The 12,528-nt window shown below is 35.7% G+C and overlaps 1 protein-coding gene across 3 annotated transcripts; it reads left to right on the forward strand.

Moving 5' to 3' along the window:
* The first annotated feature begins 10 nt into the window (after positions 1-10).
* On the forward strand, positions 11-12,178 carry arm (armadillo). 3 transcript variants are annotated; one of them, XM_073088286.1, is made up of 16 exons: positions 11-170; positions 478-545; positions 1,339-1,463; positions 2,359-2,464; positions 2,987-3,197; positions 3,492-4,074; positions 4,441-4,587; positions 4,945-5,067; positions 5,575-5,769; positions 6,554-6,724; positions 7,289-7,486; positions 7,961-8,075; positions 8,566-8,720; positions 9,151-9,217; positions 9,909-9,942; positions 10,790-10,895. In XM_073088286.1, exons 2-15 carry the CDS (start codon positions 509-511, stop codon positions 9,911-9,913), a joined length of 2,238 nt encoding a protein of 745 aa, XP_072944387.1. In that variant the 5' UTR covers positions 11-170; positions 478-508; the 3' UTR covers positions 9,914-9,942; positions 10,790-10,895. The 3 variants fall into 3 exon arrangements, with proteins under 3 accessions (XP_072944387.1, XP_072944385.1, XP_072944386.1); XM_073088284.1 differs by lacking the exon at positions 9,909-9,942 and having other exon boundaries at positions 10,790-12,178; XM_073088285.1 differs by lacking the exon at positions 9,909-9,942 and having other exon boundaries at positions 5,575-5,745; positions 10,790-12,178.
* The last annotated feature ends 350 nt before the right edge of the window (positions 12,179-12,528 follow it).

Consider the following 12,528-nt stretch of genomic DNA (forward strand, 5'->3'; position numbering starts at 1 on the left):
TATAGCGTCATAAATTGTACGAAAATTAACGAAACCACCCGAGATGGCAGCCATATTGTAATGTCAGGTTAGAGAAGTGAGTTGAGTGGTGATCGCCTTTTACAATTGTATTTGTATTTAAAATCTTTGTTGTAAGTGTTTTATAAACTGTGTGTGGTTTCAAGCACGAGGTAAGTTACTTATATAACATATTTTACTTACAAATCGAACCAAAAATGTAAATGAATGCAATCAATCGAATTCCAATAATTATGTCGGGTGTGGTATTTAGTTCATCCAAACGGGGTATCTATGTGGTTTGTTTGTTTTGTTTTAATTTGTTTCGATGTCCGTCTGTCCGTTGCATAAAACAAAGTACACGCGGTGTTTATGTGAGGAGCATTACCCTTTTTCATATTTGTTTATGTGATTGTGAATCGATATTTAACGGCTGCGTACTAAAGCGCTATGGAGAGTATACATTTGATTTTATTGCAGGCGTAGGGTGCATCGTTGCATCCCTTGAACCATGAGCTATCAGATACCATCGTCACAAAGTCGCACGAGTAAGTAAACCTACTATAATAACGTAGAATTAGCAACAATTTCTCTGACCATTCACTTCAGATAGGTACCAATGTGACTCATATCAATTAGTGCGTGTACGTCTTCTAAGATAGGAGTCTCGTTACGTCTCAAATGAGTATATTTATTACGGCGGCTTCTAAAGTTAACACTCGATATGTGAGAAAGCATGTTCCTCAAAAAGTACTTGTGAAGCTGCCATTGTGTTGCGCAAATTTGTTTAAGTTTTACATATTCTGCTCCTTGCTGCCATTGGTTTATCAGTAGATTATGAAATAACATACAAAGCTTAATTTATAAAAATATAAATTAATATGTATACAATAATGGTAGGTTTTATATATTCAGGATTACTAAAACTATAAGCATACAAACAAGAGAACAACTGTAATTGTAGTAGCTTACTCCCAGCTTAGAATTTATTATCCACATATATTATCTATAATGACTAATGCACTTTTTTCATCTCTTAAATTAAATTTCAAATTTCATGAATTTATCAGTCATGATGCAAGCTAAATCTTTTAATCAAATTCAGGCTTCACATGACAGGACATCTGACTACTTTTTCATGGCAATGCATCTCTGTTCGGCTTTAGGTACAAATAGCTTTCAGTATCAAGTGCAACAGATTGTAGTCACCCTTAACGTCCATCCTTGTCTATAGCATATAGTAATGCATGATAAATGTACCTAGTGGCAGACATACACACCACACAATAATGATAGACACATTGTTCCTTAAAATATTACCACCTTTATTATAAATTCCAGTGTCGCATAGTAATTATGGCGGGTCGGATGTGCCGATGGCTCCAAGCAAGGAGCAACAGACCCTCATGTGGCAGCAGAACTCCTACCTGGTTGACTCAGGCATCAACTCTGGGGCTGCTACTCAGGTATGTATAAGTGACTTAAATCACAGTAGCATATTACTGTGTGCAAAGTATTGGTGATTTGTTAGCCTGTGTGATTCAATATCACTTGTCTCATATAATGTTAAACCTTCTTAATGAAATGTAAGGAGCTGGTCACAATTTATTAACTCACAATTGCAATCGGTTGCAATGATTGAGCTTTCATAGACCTAAACCCTTTCATTGAATAATAAAGACTTTAACTTAAAAGGGCTATACTTCTAGACAATATATTAAAGTAATATATAGAACAACAGTTGCCATGCAATAAAAATCCTATGTTTGATTCTTCGCTCAGCCATATAAATGATTGTATATTCATTCATGCAGGAATATCATTCAGTACTTGGCTTTGTATCTTTGTAATAAACTGGGAATGAGTATGGAATTTTGTTTGAGTTAAGGTTTCATATTGGGACCAACTTAGCCCTTTGGAATGGCAACCAACAGTGATGGGTTTCAGGCTGTTCTATATGTAGTTGGTCACAGGGTATTCATGGACTGCAGCAGCTGCTAACCATAAAGTGGATCCTAGTTTAATTTGCTTTTTCAGTTCAAATCGGTAAATCTTCAGAAATGAGTCAAAGATATTAGGGAACTGCATTTTAAATGAGCAATACATCATTAGGAAACCAGCACATCTGAGTGATCTCAATCAAGATAAGGAATGAAGTTTGTTCCTAATAGCTACTAGATTAAGTTAGCCATTACATATTTCGTAGAGAGTTAACGGACAACTGTTAGTTAGTTGAACTCTGATAGATCTAAATGTCAGTAAAATATATGCCAACACATATAAGGTATAATGACATAAATATTACCAATGTTAATTATGGTAAAAGAACTGAGACTGAGTCTAGATATAATTGTTTTTCAGGTCCCATCACTTACTGGGAAGGAAGATGACGAAATGGAAGGAGACCAGCTCATGTTCGACTTGGACCAGGGATTTGCTCAGGGGTTCACTCAAGAGCAAGTCGATGGTGATTATTCTTTTTGTTTATGAACCTAATTAATCGCATTGCCGTTATAGTATGTTTAGAAGGGTTACCCTTAATGTTTTGACCTCAGATGCTTCTGAGGTGGTCTAGGTCTAGGTCTAGGTCTAGTGGTGCTCCACTGCTACAGTTATTTCTGCCTAACAGCTGTGTTAAGTGCTGCTATGTTTGGAATAAATAGTAAGGTGGAAACATTTATTTGAGGTATCTGCAGTTCTCAGTGGTAGCAAGGCATTTGAAGCTGATCTTGCATAGGACTGTAATCATATCTGGGGTTGAATACTGATGTCCATGAGCCATAATGGCTACTTACTTGTTAATATGTAATAAAGTATCTCTCTTTTCGTTTATGGATCTAACTACAGTTGATGTCAGGTTCTGTGATAAAAAAATCCAATAATGATTTATTTGTACCACAATTTTTTTTTAATAAACCTATGAATAATGAATGAACTTATTTCAATAAAGCTTAAAAAATGTGAACTTTAAATATCATATTCTCTCCAGACATGAACCAGCAGCTGTCGCAGACGCGCTCGCAGCGTGTCCGCGCGGCCATGTTCCCAGAGACCCTCGAGGAGGGCATTGAGATCCCTTCCACCCAGCTGGACCCAGCTCAGCCCACTGCTGTCCAACGGCTGTCCGAACCATCGCAGATGTTGAAGCATGCTGTTGTTAATCTCATCAACTACCAGGACGATGCTGATTTGGCTACTCGGTAGGTTTAGTAGTATGATACTTAATATCAGCAGAAATTAATGAAACTTTATAAGTAAATCAATAGTATTTGGTCTGAATAATAATCAATACTTCTATACTTATGTTGTTAGATGCTATAATTATCTGATGATAATCAACACAATACATCTGTAATTATTTCCTTTTAGAAATTCAATTGAATTTCATTTAGATTTTTATAAAATTTAACTTTTATAACATAGGTATATTTTGATAACAATCAAACATATTTTGTCTTAAATTGCATATTGAATAAGCTTAATGTTCCTTGCAGTGCCATACCAGAGTTGATCAAGCTGCTCAATGATGAGGATCAAGTGGTGGTATCTCAAGCTGCCATGATGGTGCATCAACTCTCCAAGAAGGAGGCTTCGCGGCACGCCATCATGAACTCGCCACAGATGGTCGCCGCTTTGGTCCGTGCCATATCCAACAGCAATGACCTCGAGACCACTAAGGGAGCAGTGGGAACCTTGCACAACTTGTCGCACCATCGCCAAGGTCTGCTCGCTATCTTTAAGAGCGGCGGAATACCAGCACTTGTGAAGCTCTTGAGCTCGCCTGTGGAGTCTGTGCTCTTCTACGCCATCACCACTCTCCATAACCTTCTGTTGCACCAGGATGGCTCTAAGATGGCTGTGCGTTTAGCTGGCGGTCTCCAGAAGATGGTAGCGTTGCTCCAAAGGAACAATGTCAAGTTCCTCGCCATCGTAACCGACTGCCTCCAGATCCTGGCATATGGGAACCAGGAATCGAAACTCATTATCCTCGCGTCTCAGGGACCGATCGAATTGGTGCGCATCATGCGCTCTTACGACTATGAAAAGTTGCTGTGGACTACATCCAGGGTTTTGAAGGTATGAATGAATAACCTTAGGATATTTTGACTCTATTTTGTTTATTTGCTTCTCATCATGGTATGAAAATATTAAAATTCTTATTTATAGACTGCAACTGTAAATTCCTATTTATCAAGTCTTGAGAAATATGAATTTGGACATTTTAATTTCTCAAAATATAACACAAATATATAATACAAAATAATTAGAAACATCATACATTCATTACTTATACTTCATGGTTGTGACTATGTTGAAGTTTACATTAATTAGTAACTACAAATATTTCAAGCCATAATGATATATCAATATTTTTATCCTAATAACTCTGTAATTTGCAGCATAGTAAATATTTGTAACAATGAAATATCTGTATTTCCTTAGGTACTGTCGGTTTGCTCGAGCAACAAGCCAGCCATTGTTGAGGCTGGAGGCATGCAAGCCCTGGCCATGCATCTGGGCAACCCCAGCGGCCGTCTTGTGCAGAACTGCCTCTGGACTCTGAGGAACTTGTCTGATGCTGCCACTAAGGTAATTGACTTTTTTAGAAAATATAATCCAAAAATATTCATGTGTATATTAAATTGCCTATACCAAGTTAAATAAGAGTAATTGTAACCTGATAAAAAAATAATAATTTTGTGTAGATAATTTATTGATTGTAATTTAAAAAATATTTATATCAGAGACATAATTTTACGTTTTAATATAAGGGACATTCAGTTTTACATAACTTTCTATCGTAGCGAACTTATTATTGACTCACTATGTTTAGCGGTTTGTTAATTTACTAGTAAGTTTTAAAGACAATTTTAATAAAAACCCTAGAGAATAAGTAAAATAACTATTTTTCTGTATAAAATGTAATCATTTGTGTATTATTCCCAGGTGGAAGGTCTGGAGGCTCTTCTGCAAAGCTTGGTGCAAGTTCTTGCCTCTACTGACGTGAATATCGTCACTTGCGCCGCTGGTATCTTGTCTAACTTGACTTGCAACAACCAGCGCAATAAGGTAAGTTAGAAAATCGATTTTATTAATGTGTGTTGGTCTAATCAATCAATATTTTTTATAGGTAATTAATACGTCAATGTATTCAACGTTTTTTTTTATTGGTAATGAATAATATGTTAATAATGGTCCCTTGTATTGAATTTGTAGTCAAAATGCACCATCACATTTTTACTTCAAAAAATATTCTGATAGAGATTAAAATTAGTCGAGAACAGGAAGCATATCAGGTTTTAGGTCTTTATGACCAAGGCATACATGAATATAAAAAAACTAGCAGTTATATAGAATTTATTATATGGTGATCTTTTAATTTGTGAAATTCTCAGCTTATAAGTTATATTCTCAGCCTTTTTTGATTCAGTTTGTCTTAATTTTCATACGTTTTCAAACTTTTAAAGTATGCCTTACTCACTATTATTGTAAGCACTACAAAATATCTCAATTATTTGCAATTCTCTAATGCAATTGATCATAAAATATATATTTTAACACCCGATTTGTCCGCAGGTGACAGTGTGCCAGGCGGGCGGCGTGGACGCGCTGGTGCGCACGGTGGTGTCGGCGGGCGACCGCGAGGAGATCACGGAGCCGGCGGTGTGCGCGCTGCGCCACCTCACCTCGCGCCACGTCGAGAGCGAGATGGCGCAGAACGCAGTGCGCCTGCATTACGGGCTGCCGGTATGTGAAGTTACACTCTGGCAGGTGATACAAGTTTTTGTATTCGTTTTACGCTCCGTTATGTATATGTATGTCGTGTTTATAGTAGTGTAGTTCTTATTATTTATGCTAAAGTCTCCTTATTGGTGAAAAATACAATAACAATAATATTTCTTATTTATTGGATGTCGAATGGATAATAATGATCAATGATAAATTTATTTATTATTCTTACTCCACAAGCAGATTTAATATGTTATCGAATCAGTCTTGCTAACAATTTTAGCTAGAACAATATTGCAATAATCAATAAATTAAAAAAATAATTACCTGGTGCTTGGCTTACAATATCCCAAGTTACTAAAAATGGTGATGGTATGTATTTGAAATATTTTTAAATGCTCTTAAATATTTATTGGAATGAACAATTAAAAAATACTCGCATGAAATTTATCTTATTACATAAGATAAATTATTTATTATATTATATTATTATTAAAGATTATTTAATTTAGTAAGTACCAGCAGTATTTCATTCAAAATTCTGCAGAGCACTTGGCAGTGCTAGCACTGGCTTGCTGTCTGGGAGTGACAAGTTAGCTTTTAAAGCGCTTATTGAAATTACTTGTTATATGCATTGTTTACATCTTAAAACCGGGCAAAAACCCGTTATAACGTGTTTCATTTAAATTTCACCCATATGCGAAATTTTGATGTTTTTATGTAAGATTCGGTTAAGTTATCGGAGAGATTTTTAGTACCGATATCCTTTGGTTACGGTCATAGAGCTCCATAACAGCTGATAGCTATACAAGCGGTCTCCCCCCAGGTGATAGTGAAGCTGCTGCAGCCGCCGTCGCGCTGGCCGCTGGTGAAGGCGGTGGTGGGGCTGGTGCGCAACCTGGCGCTGTGCCCGGCCAACCACGCGCCGCTGCGCGAACACGGCGCCGTGCACCACCTCGTGCGGCTGCTGATGCGCGCGTTCAACGATACGCAGCGGGTAAGCTTTTATTTTTACTGTTGACCGATGGTACTAGTCCGCAATTTATATAGTTGCGTTCCGTAAGTTTGAGTTTAATTTTTATTTTAGGTATTGTTAATATTTTCGGGTAAAACAAAGCTGCGTATGTTGTGTTTTAGTCGATTAAATTGACTCTTTAGGATATAATCTGGTACAAATTAGTTTGCTAAATTTCATAAATACACTACAATTTATGTTCCACCAATTTTCAATGCTTCGTTTAATTATTTTATATTTCAATAGATTGTAAATTTTCTTTTAAATTATATCACATTAAATCAACAACAAGATAACCTATTATCGGCTATCTTAAGAACAAAAATGTTTTAAGTCAAAAATCCACCACTAGCAAATGTGTGTATTAGTATGTACTCATATATCTGATAGATCTTTGAAGATCATCGTTTTTTGTCTTCAAACGTAATTATTTAGGTTAAATCAAGTCATAATTCTTAATACGCACATGACTTTAGACAAAATTAGAGAATTTTGAATCCCTAAATTGCTTTGCTAAAGAATAATATTAATCCTTTCGTCCTCCAGCAACGCTCATCCGTGTCGGGCGGCGGAGGCGCGGGCGGCGCGTACGCGGACGGCGTGCGCATGGAGGAGATCGTGGAGGGCGCGGTGGGCGCGCTGCACATCCTCGCGCGCGAGAGCCTCAATCGCCAGCTGATCCGCCAACAGAACGTCATACCGATCTTCGTGCAGCTGCTGTTCAATGAGATCGAGAATATACAGGTGGGTAGAGCAGGTTGGAAGTGTAGTTTGTGGGCGTTTGGTGAATTAAATCGACAAATTATTGTCATTTTCTTATGAAAAATGGCTTCACATTAGTTATCGTAACATTGTTTTATAACAATATACTTATACTTATGTATAACTCTTATTTAACTACCCATACGTCGCGCAATTGTCAGAAAACTAAGCATCGATCTACTCTACCATGTCCGGGTTTCAAGTTCGACCCTATCTAGTGACACCAAAAATTATGAATTGAAACCACATAGAAACATAGGTAGTTTTTGTGTGATTTCTTTGGATAATGTATTGAATGCCACTAATGATAATGTTGTGTAAAACAAATTTATAAGATGTGAAACATGTTAAAGAAATTAATAAACTTTGAAATTTGCACTTTAACAACACAGCTTTTATAAAAACTCTATATTTTGGTAAATAATAGTTTATAATAAATTAATAAATGCTTTCCAGCGTGTCGCGGCTGGAGTTCTTTGCGAGTTGGCAGCCGATAAGGAAGGGGCCGAAATGATAGAAGCCGAAGGCGCCACCGCTCCACTCACTGAGCTACTGCATTCTCGCAACGAAGGTAAGTATAATCACTTTAAAAGACTAAACATGTCTTTTAAAAGAATATGAAATTAGAAATATGTCCCCTGTGTCTTCAATAAGTACTTTGCCCAGGTATTTTTATTTTAGATTTTACGCCGATTTGTTCTTTGTTTTCTTTAACTTAGGCTGCCACTCGGACAATTGTCTTTTTTCACTTCATAACATAGAGGAGGCTCATGTGAACCATTTTTATGCTCCAATTCACTCAATATGTAACAGCTGTTTTGAAAAACGCACGCGGGCATATATTTTCAAAATTGGTAGTTGTCATTTTCCAAGCAAAAGACAACAACAAAGAAATACATTCCCTGAATTCGAAGCCCAAGGTTATTGTTATCTTTTCAACATCCAGTGGATGTTGTCCATACAAGTAGTAACCAAGTAGTTACCAAAGGTAAAGATACAAGTAGCATAAAGTAGTGAGCACAGACAACTTGTATAACAAAAATCATATTTCCTTTGTCCAGGTGTAGCGACCTACGCAGCCGCAGTGCTATTCCGCATGTCTGAGGACAAGCCTCACGACTACAAGAAGAGACTCTCGATGGAGCTGACCAACTCGCTGTTCCGCGACGACCACCAGATGTGGCCCAACGATCTCGCCATGCAACCCGATCTGCAGGTAATGTTATTATTAAAGGATTTTTTTATATCTGTTAGTCATTGGTACAACTAAAAGAAAAGTATAAACTTAAATAAAATTTAAAATTAGTCTAATAAATTGTTACTGATTTCGAAGGCACAACTTTTAATGAATATGCACATATGTCATGAAAATAATCCACTATCTGTAAATTTTGAATATGTATTATATATTATAACATATAATTGATGCATAATTTATGCTATACTGTGTTATGCACAGACCTGTATTTAAGGTCTGTGGTGTTATGTTATGATTTTTTTTGAGGTAATAATAAATATAGGAGAGCAGACAAGACTTGGTTACGGTCAACCATAGGCTACAATAAACCATTTCATGGTCTGCATAGCATGCAATTTTGACTTTATAACAGACAAAACCATATAATAATAACTTGGATATCTTCCAGGACATGCTCGGGCCAGAGCAGGGCTACGAGGGGTTGTACGGCACGCGACCGTCGTTCCACCAGCAAGGTGAGTTGCCACCCATTTCGTAGCTAGTTTGTTCCACTAACACAAGTACCGTTATGTAGAATACTTTAATTTTGTATAGTTGCACATACTCTAGCCTTAAGCTAAATGAGGGATATTTTGTGTTTATGTTACTTTGTTGGTTATCAAGGCTAGAATATGTTCATAACTCTTGTAAAACTTGAGAAATATTTATATCATTTACTTGTAATCGTTCCAATAACTATTAAGCGTAAAATTGTAATATTAATTTATAAAACAATATTTTTGCTTCCTATATCTTTCATTTGACTGTTATAATCTCATTAAAATCTTACTGTTGTTAATCATTAATAGGAAACATTTAGCAATTATAAAAAAAAACCTGATTGTTAGAAAATCATAGCCATTATCACTCTCACAATTTAGACGAATCACCTCATATGTTTAGGCTATAGGACATGCCAAAGAATGAGACATACATAAGTTTGAAAAAGGTTTCCCTCTGGAGTTAAGTACTAAACTAAAAATTCAAGATCGCTTTAATTTTAAAACAATATTTATATATCTTAGAAGTAAATAGTCCTTTCGCGCATATAAACATTTCTCAAGTACACATACTGTCTGTATCTCTGAAAGCACTTGCTATGTTCCTATCATATTTATTCTAAGTTGAAAAGTTTCTGTATAAATATGTTTCTCTCTTTACACGCAGCCTAATCCGGGACCTATTTATCACTAAAACACAGGTGATGGGAATATTATTATTATGAATGTGTTGTGAAATTTTAATATATAACATTATGTATATTTAATGTAGTATCGTTTTTTCTTCTTTGGTGTGTGTGTGTGTATTATATATTTTATGATCATATATTCTGTGATAACAAGCATGGATTGTGTACCATATTATAAATTTAATTGTAAATGAAAATATACAGTTGAATTTACTTTCATTTCTGTGTTATTTTAAATATTTTGCTGTATAGCAAGTTAGCCTTTTGCCTTTTTCCTCTAGACACTTTTTCATAAATATTAAACAAAAAATCTTTATCATCATTATACCACAATAATATAATGTCATAATATGTCTGTTTAAAAAAATATATTTTGTGCTTTATGCTTTCAAAATTTGCAAAATTAAAAATTCTTGAAAAAAATACAGTCTTCAATTTAGTTTTCATAGTTTTAGTGCAGCTAATATAGCTTATATTGAGTGCGTTGCACATGGTTCGCATGGTAAGCCACTAGACAAACATTTAGCTTTTTATCTTAGAAATCGGGTTCTTTTATCATTTTAGCGAACTAAAACAAAAATCCAATTCAGATTTTCAAAAATTGTCACATTTTTCCTCGTGATTATTTTAATGTTTTTTTTCTAAATTAATGTTATCCAAAGGCGGGCTAGATAGATAAGATGGGTGTATGGAATAGAGCTGATCATTTTTTATTCATACCAGTTTTTGTTTTAATTTTTTAGGTTTATCATAAAGACTTTTTCTAATATATGTTATAATATTTTTGGATTGATTTGAATGTTATCGGAAAATGCTATTTTAAATATCAGATATTTATTATAATTTCGTGTATCCGCAGGCTACGATCAGATACCGATAGACTCGATGCAGGGGCTGGAGATCGGCAGCGGGTTCGGCATGGACATGGACATCGGCGAGGCGGAGGGCGCGGGCGCGGCCGCCGCCGACCTCGCCTTCCCCGAGCCGCCGCACGACAACAACAACGTCGCCGCCTGGTACGACACCGACCTGTAAGCCACAACGCCAATTGTAAACTGCCAGAGGACGAATATGTGGGTAATAGCGGCCAATTGTGCGCTTTTGACCTGCGACCAGAGAAACGTGCGCACCTAAGACCAAAGTCTAGCGCAAACTTCAAGCCTCACAACAATGGCTATTGCGCACTCTGAGACGACTAATAGCCAAAAGTCTAGCACACATCAAGCCTCACAACAAGGGCTATTGCTCCCTCTGAGACGGCTAATAGCTAAATGCGCGTTTTCTGAAAAAACAGCCAAATGAGTGCCGCCATAAGCCCACATGTGGTCTATACCAAATTTTAAGTCTGATCAAAGGCCAATTGCGTACATTGAGCCAGCTCGATTTGGTCCTTTAGAGTACTTTCTACATTGGCTGGTTGATCGGTGTAGGTTTATACCTCGCGAAATGTAATTTATTTGTACACAACAAAGTTATAAACACAAGTAAATAAAATAATCGGCTAATTTAAATGGGAAGGGAATTAATGATATATTAAAAAAAAATGATAACTAATTTATCACCTATTTTGAGGCCTCACATGTGAAATGCACGTTCCTTCCTATTGAATGATGTTGATTTTTGCGCGATGTGTTTATACACAATCGCTATATTAGTTTTTCTTTTTAAAAAATCGGTTGAGATTGATCTTTTCAATTTGTTTGTTAAAAGTTATTTGTTTGCATACGGTTAATCAAATTATTTGAATAAATGCTTTAACACAAAAAAGATAATAAATTATACTATTCTGATCTCAATAATCAGTATACCAAATGCAATAATAAAATCAGTTTTGAATATGTGAACCGCCTGTATCTTAAAACTGATATAACAAATAAAAGTTCAAAAGTACATGTACAACTGAATGTATTTCAACAGTAATCCTGTGATACGAAGAATGAGTTAGTGAGCTTGTATTGAGGCAGCTATGAATCACACAAATATAAAGTATACATATAGCGTGTTACTTTTTCAAAATTGTATTGGTGCTATATTTGAGAAAGGCATTTAAAATTATGTGAATTCAAACCGAATTCTGTCAGACGATTGCCGCCCTGCATTGATTATATCGATTTTATACGCGAACGTATAGAATGCGTGTAATCGGATTATAGGGTACACTTATGTTTAAGATTATTTAGGCTTTAAAACCATAAATATTTTATAAGTTTCTAAGCGATTGGAATAATTAATCGAGACGTGCATTTACGACGTTTTTCATGTGGTTTCGTTTTGCATATCGATCGGCCGAACGACTAATTTTATTCAAATAACGAATAAGACTGTCTGATTGTGTAAGGATCGTATTTAATATTGATGTTTGACTGCCATTATTGTTTTTTTTATTCAAATTTCATACAAACATGTAAGTGTTATACGAGTACTCGATACCGCTGATTGTAGTTGAGTGAGTCGGTATTAGCCATTTTGACACTTAAATAAATTTAAGATACGTCTTGTATGCACTATCCATTCCTAACAATTCTAGAACATAGGAGTCGTATACACAACTCCATTAGAACATAGTTAAGAAAAAATCATACAATATAAATGATTTAA

The sequence above is a fragment of the Epargyreus clarus genome, unplaced genomic scaffold, assembly GCF_041222505.1.
Source record: "Epargyreus clarus isolate Ecla_fem2 unplaced genomic scaffold, WU_Ecla_fem_2.2 ptg000026l, whole genome shotgun sequence".
In the NCBI taxonomy this organism is placed as follows: Eukaryota; Metazoa; Arthropoda; class Insecta; order Lepidoptera; family Hesperiidae; genus Epargyreus; species Epargyreus clarus.

What these genes read in the sequence shown, in the direction of transcription:
- arm (XM_073088284.1), top strand. Translation starts at nt 509, where the DNA reads ATGAGCTATCAGATACCATCGTCACAAAGTCGCACGA. An exon ending in GTGAAGTTACACTCTGGCAG is followed by an intron (nt 5,770 to 6,553) that starts GTGATACAAGTT and finishes GTCTCCCCCCAG; the next exon opens with GTGATAGTGAAGCTGCTGCA. An exon ending in CCATGCAACCCGATCTGCAG is followed by an intron (nt 8,721 to 9,150) that starts GTAATGTTATTA and finishes GATATCTTCCAG; the next exon opens with GACATGCTCGGGCCAGAGCA.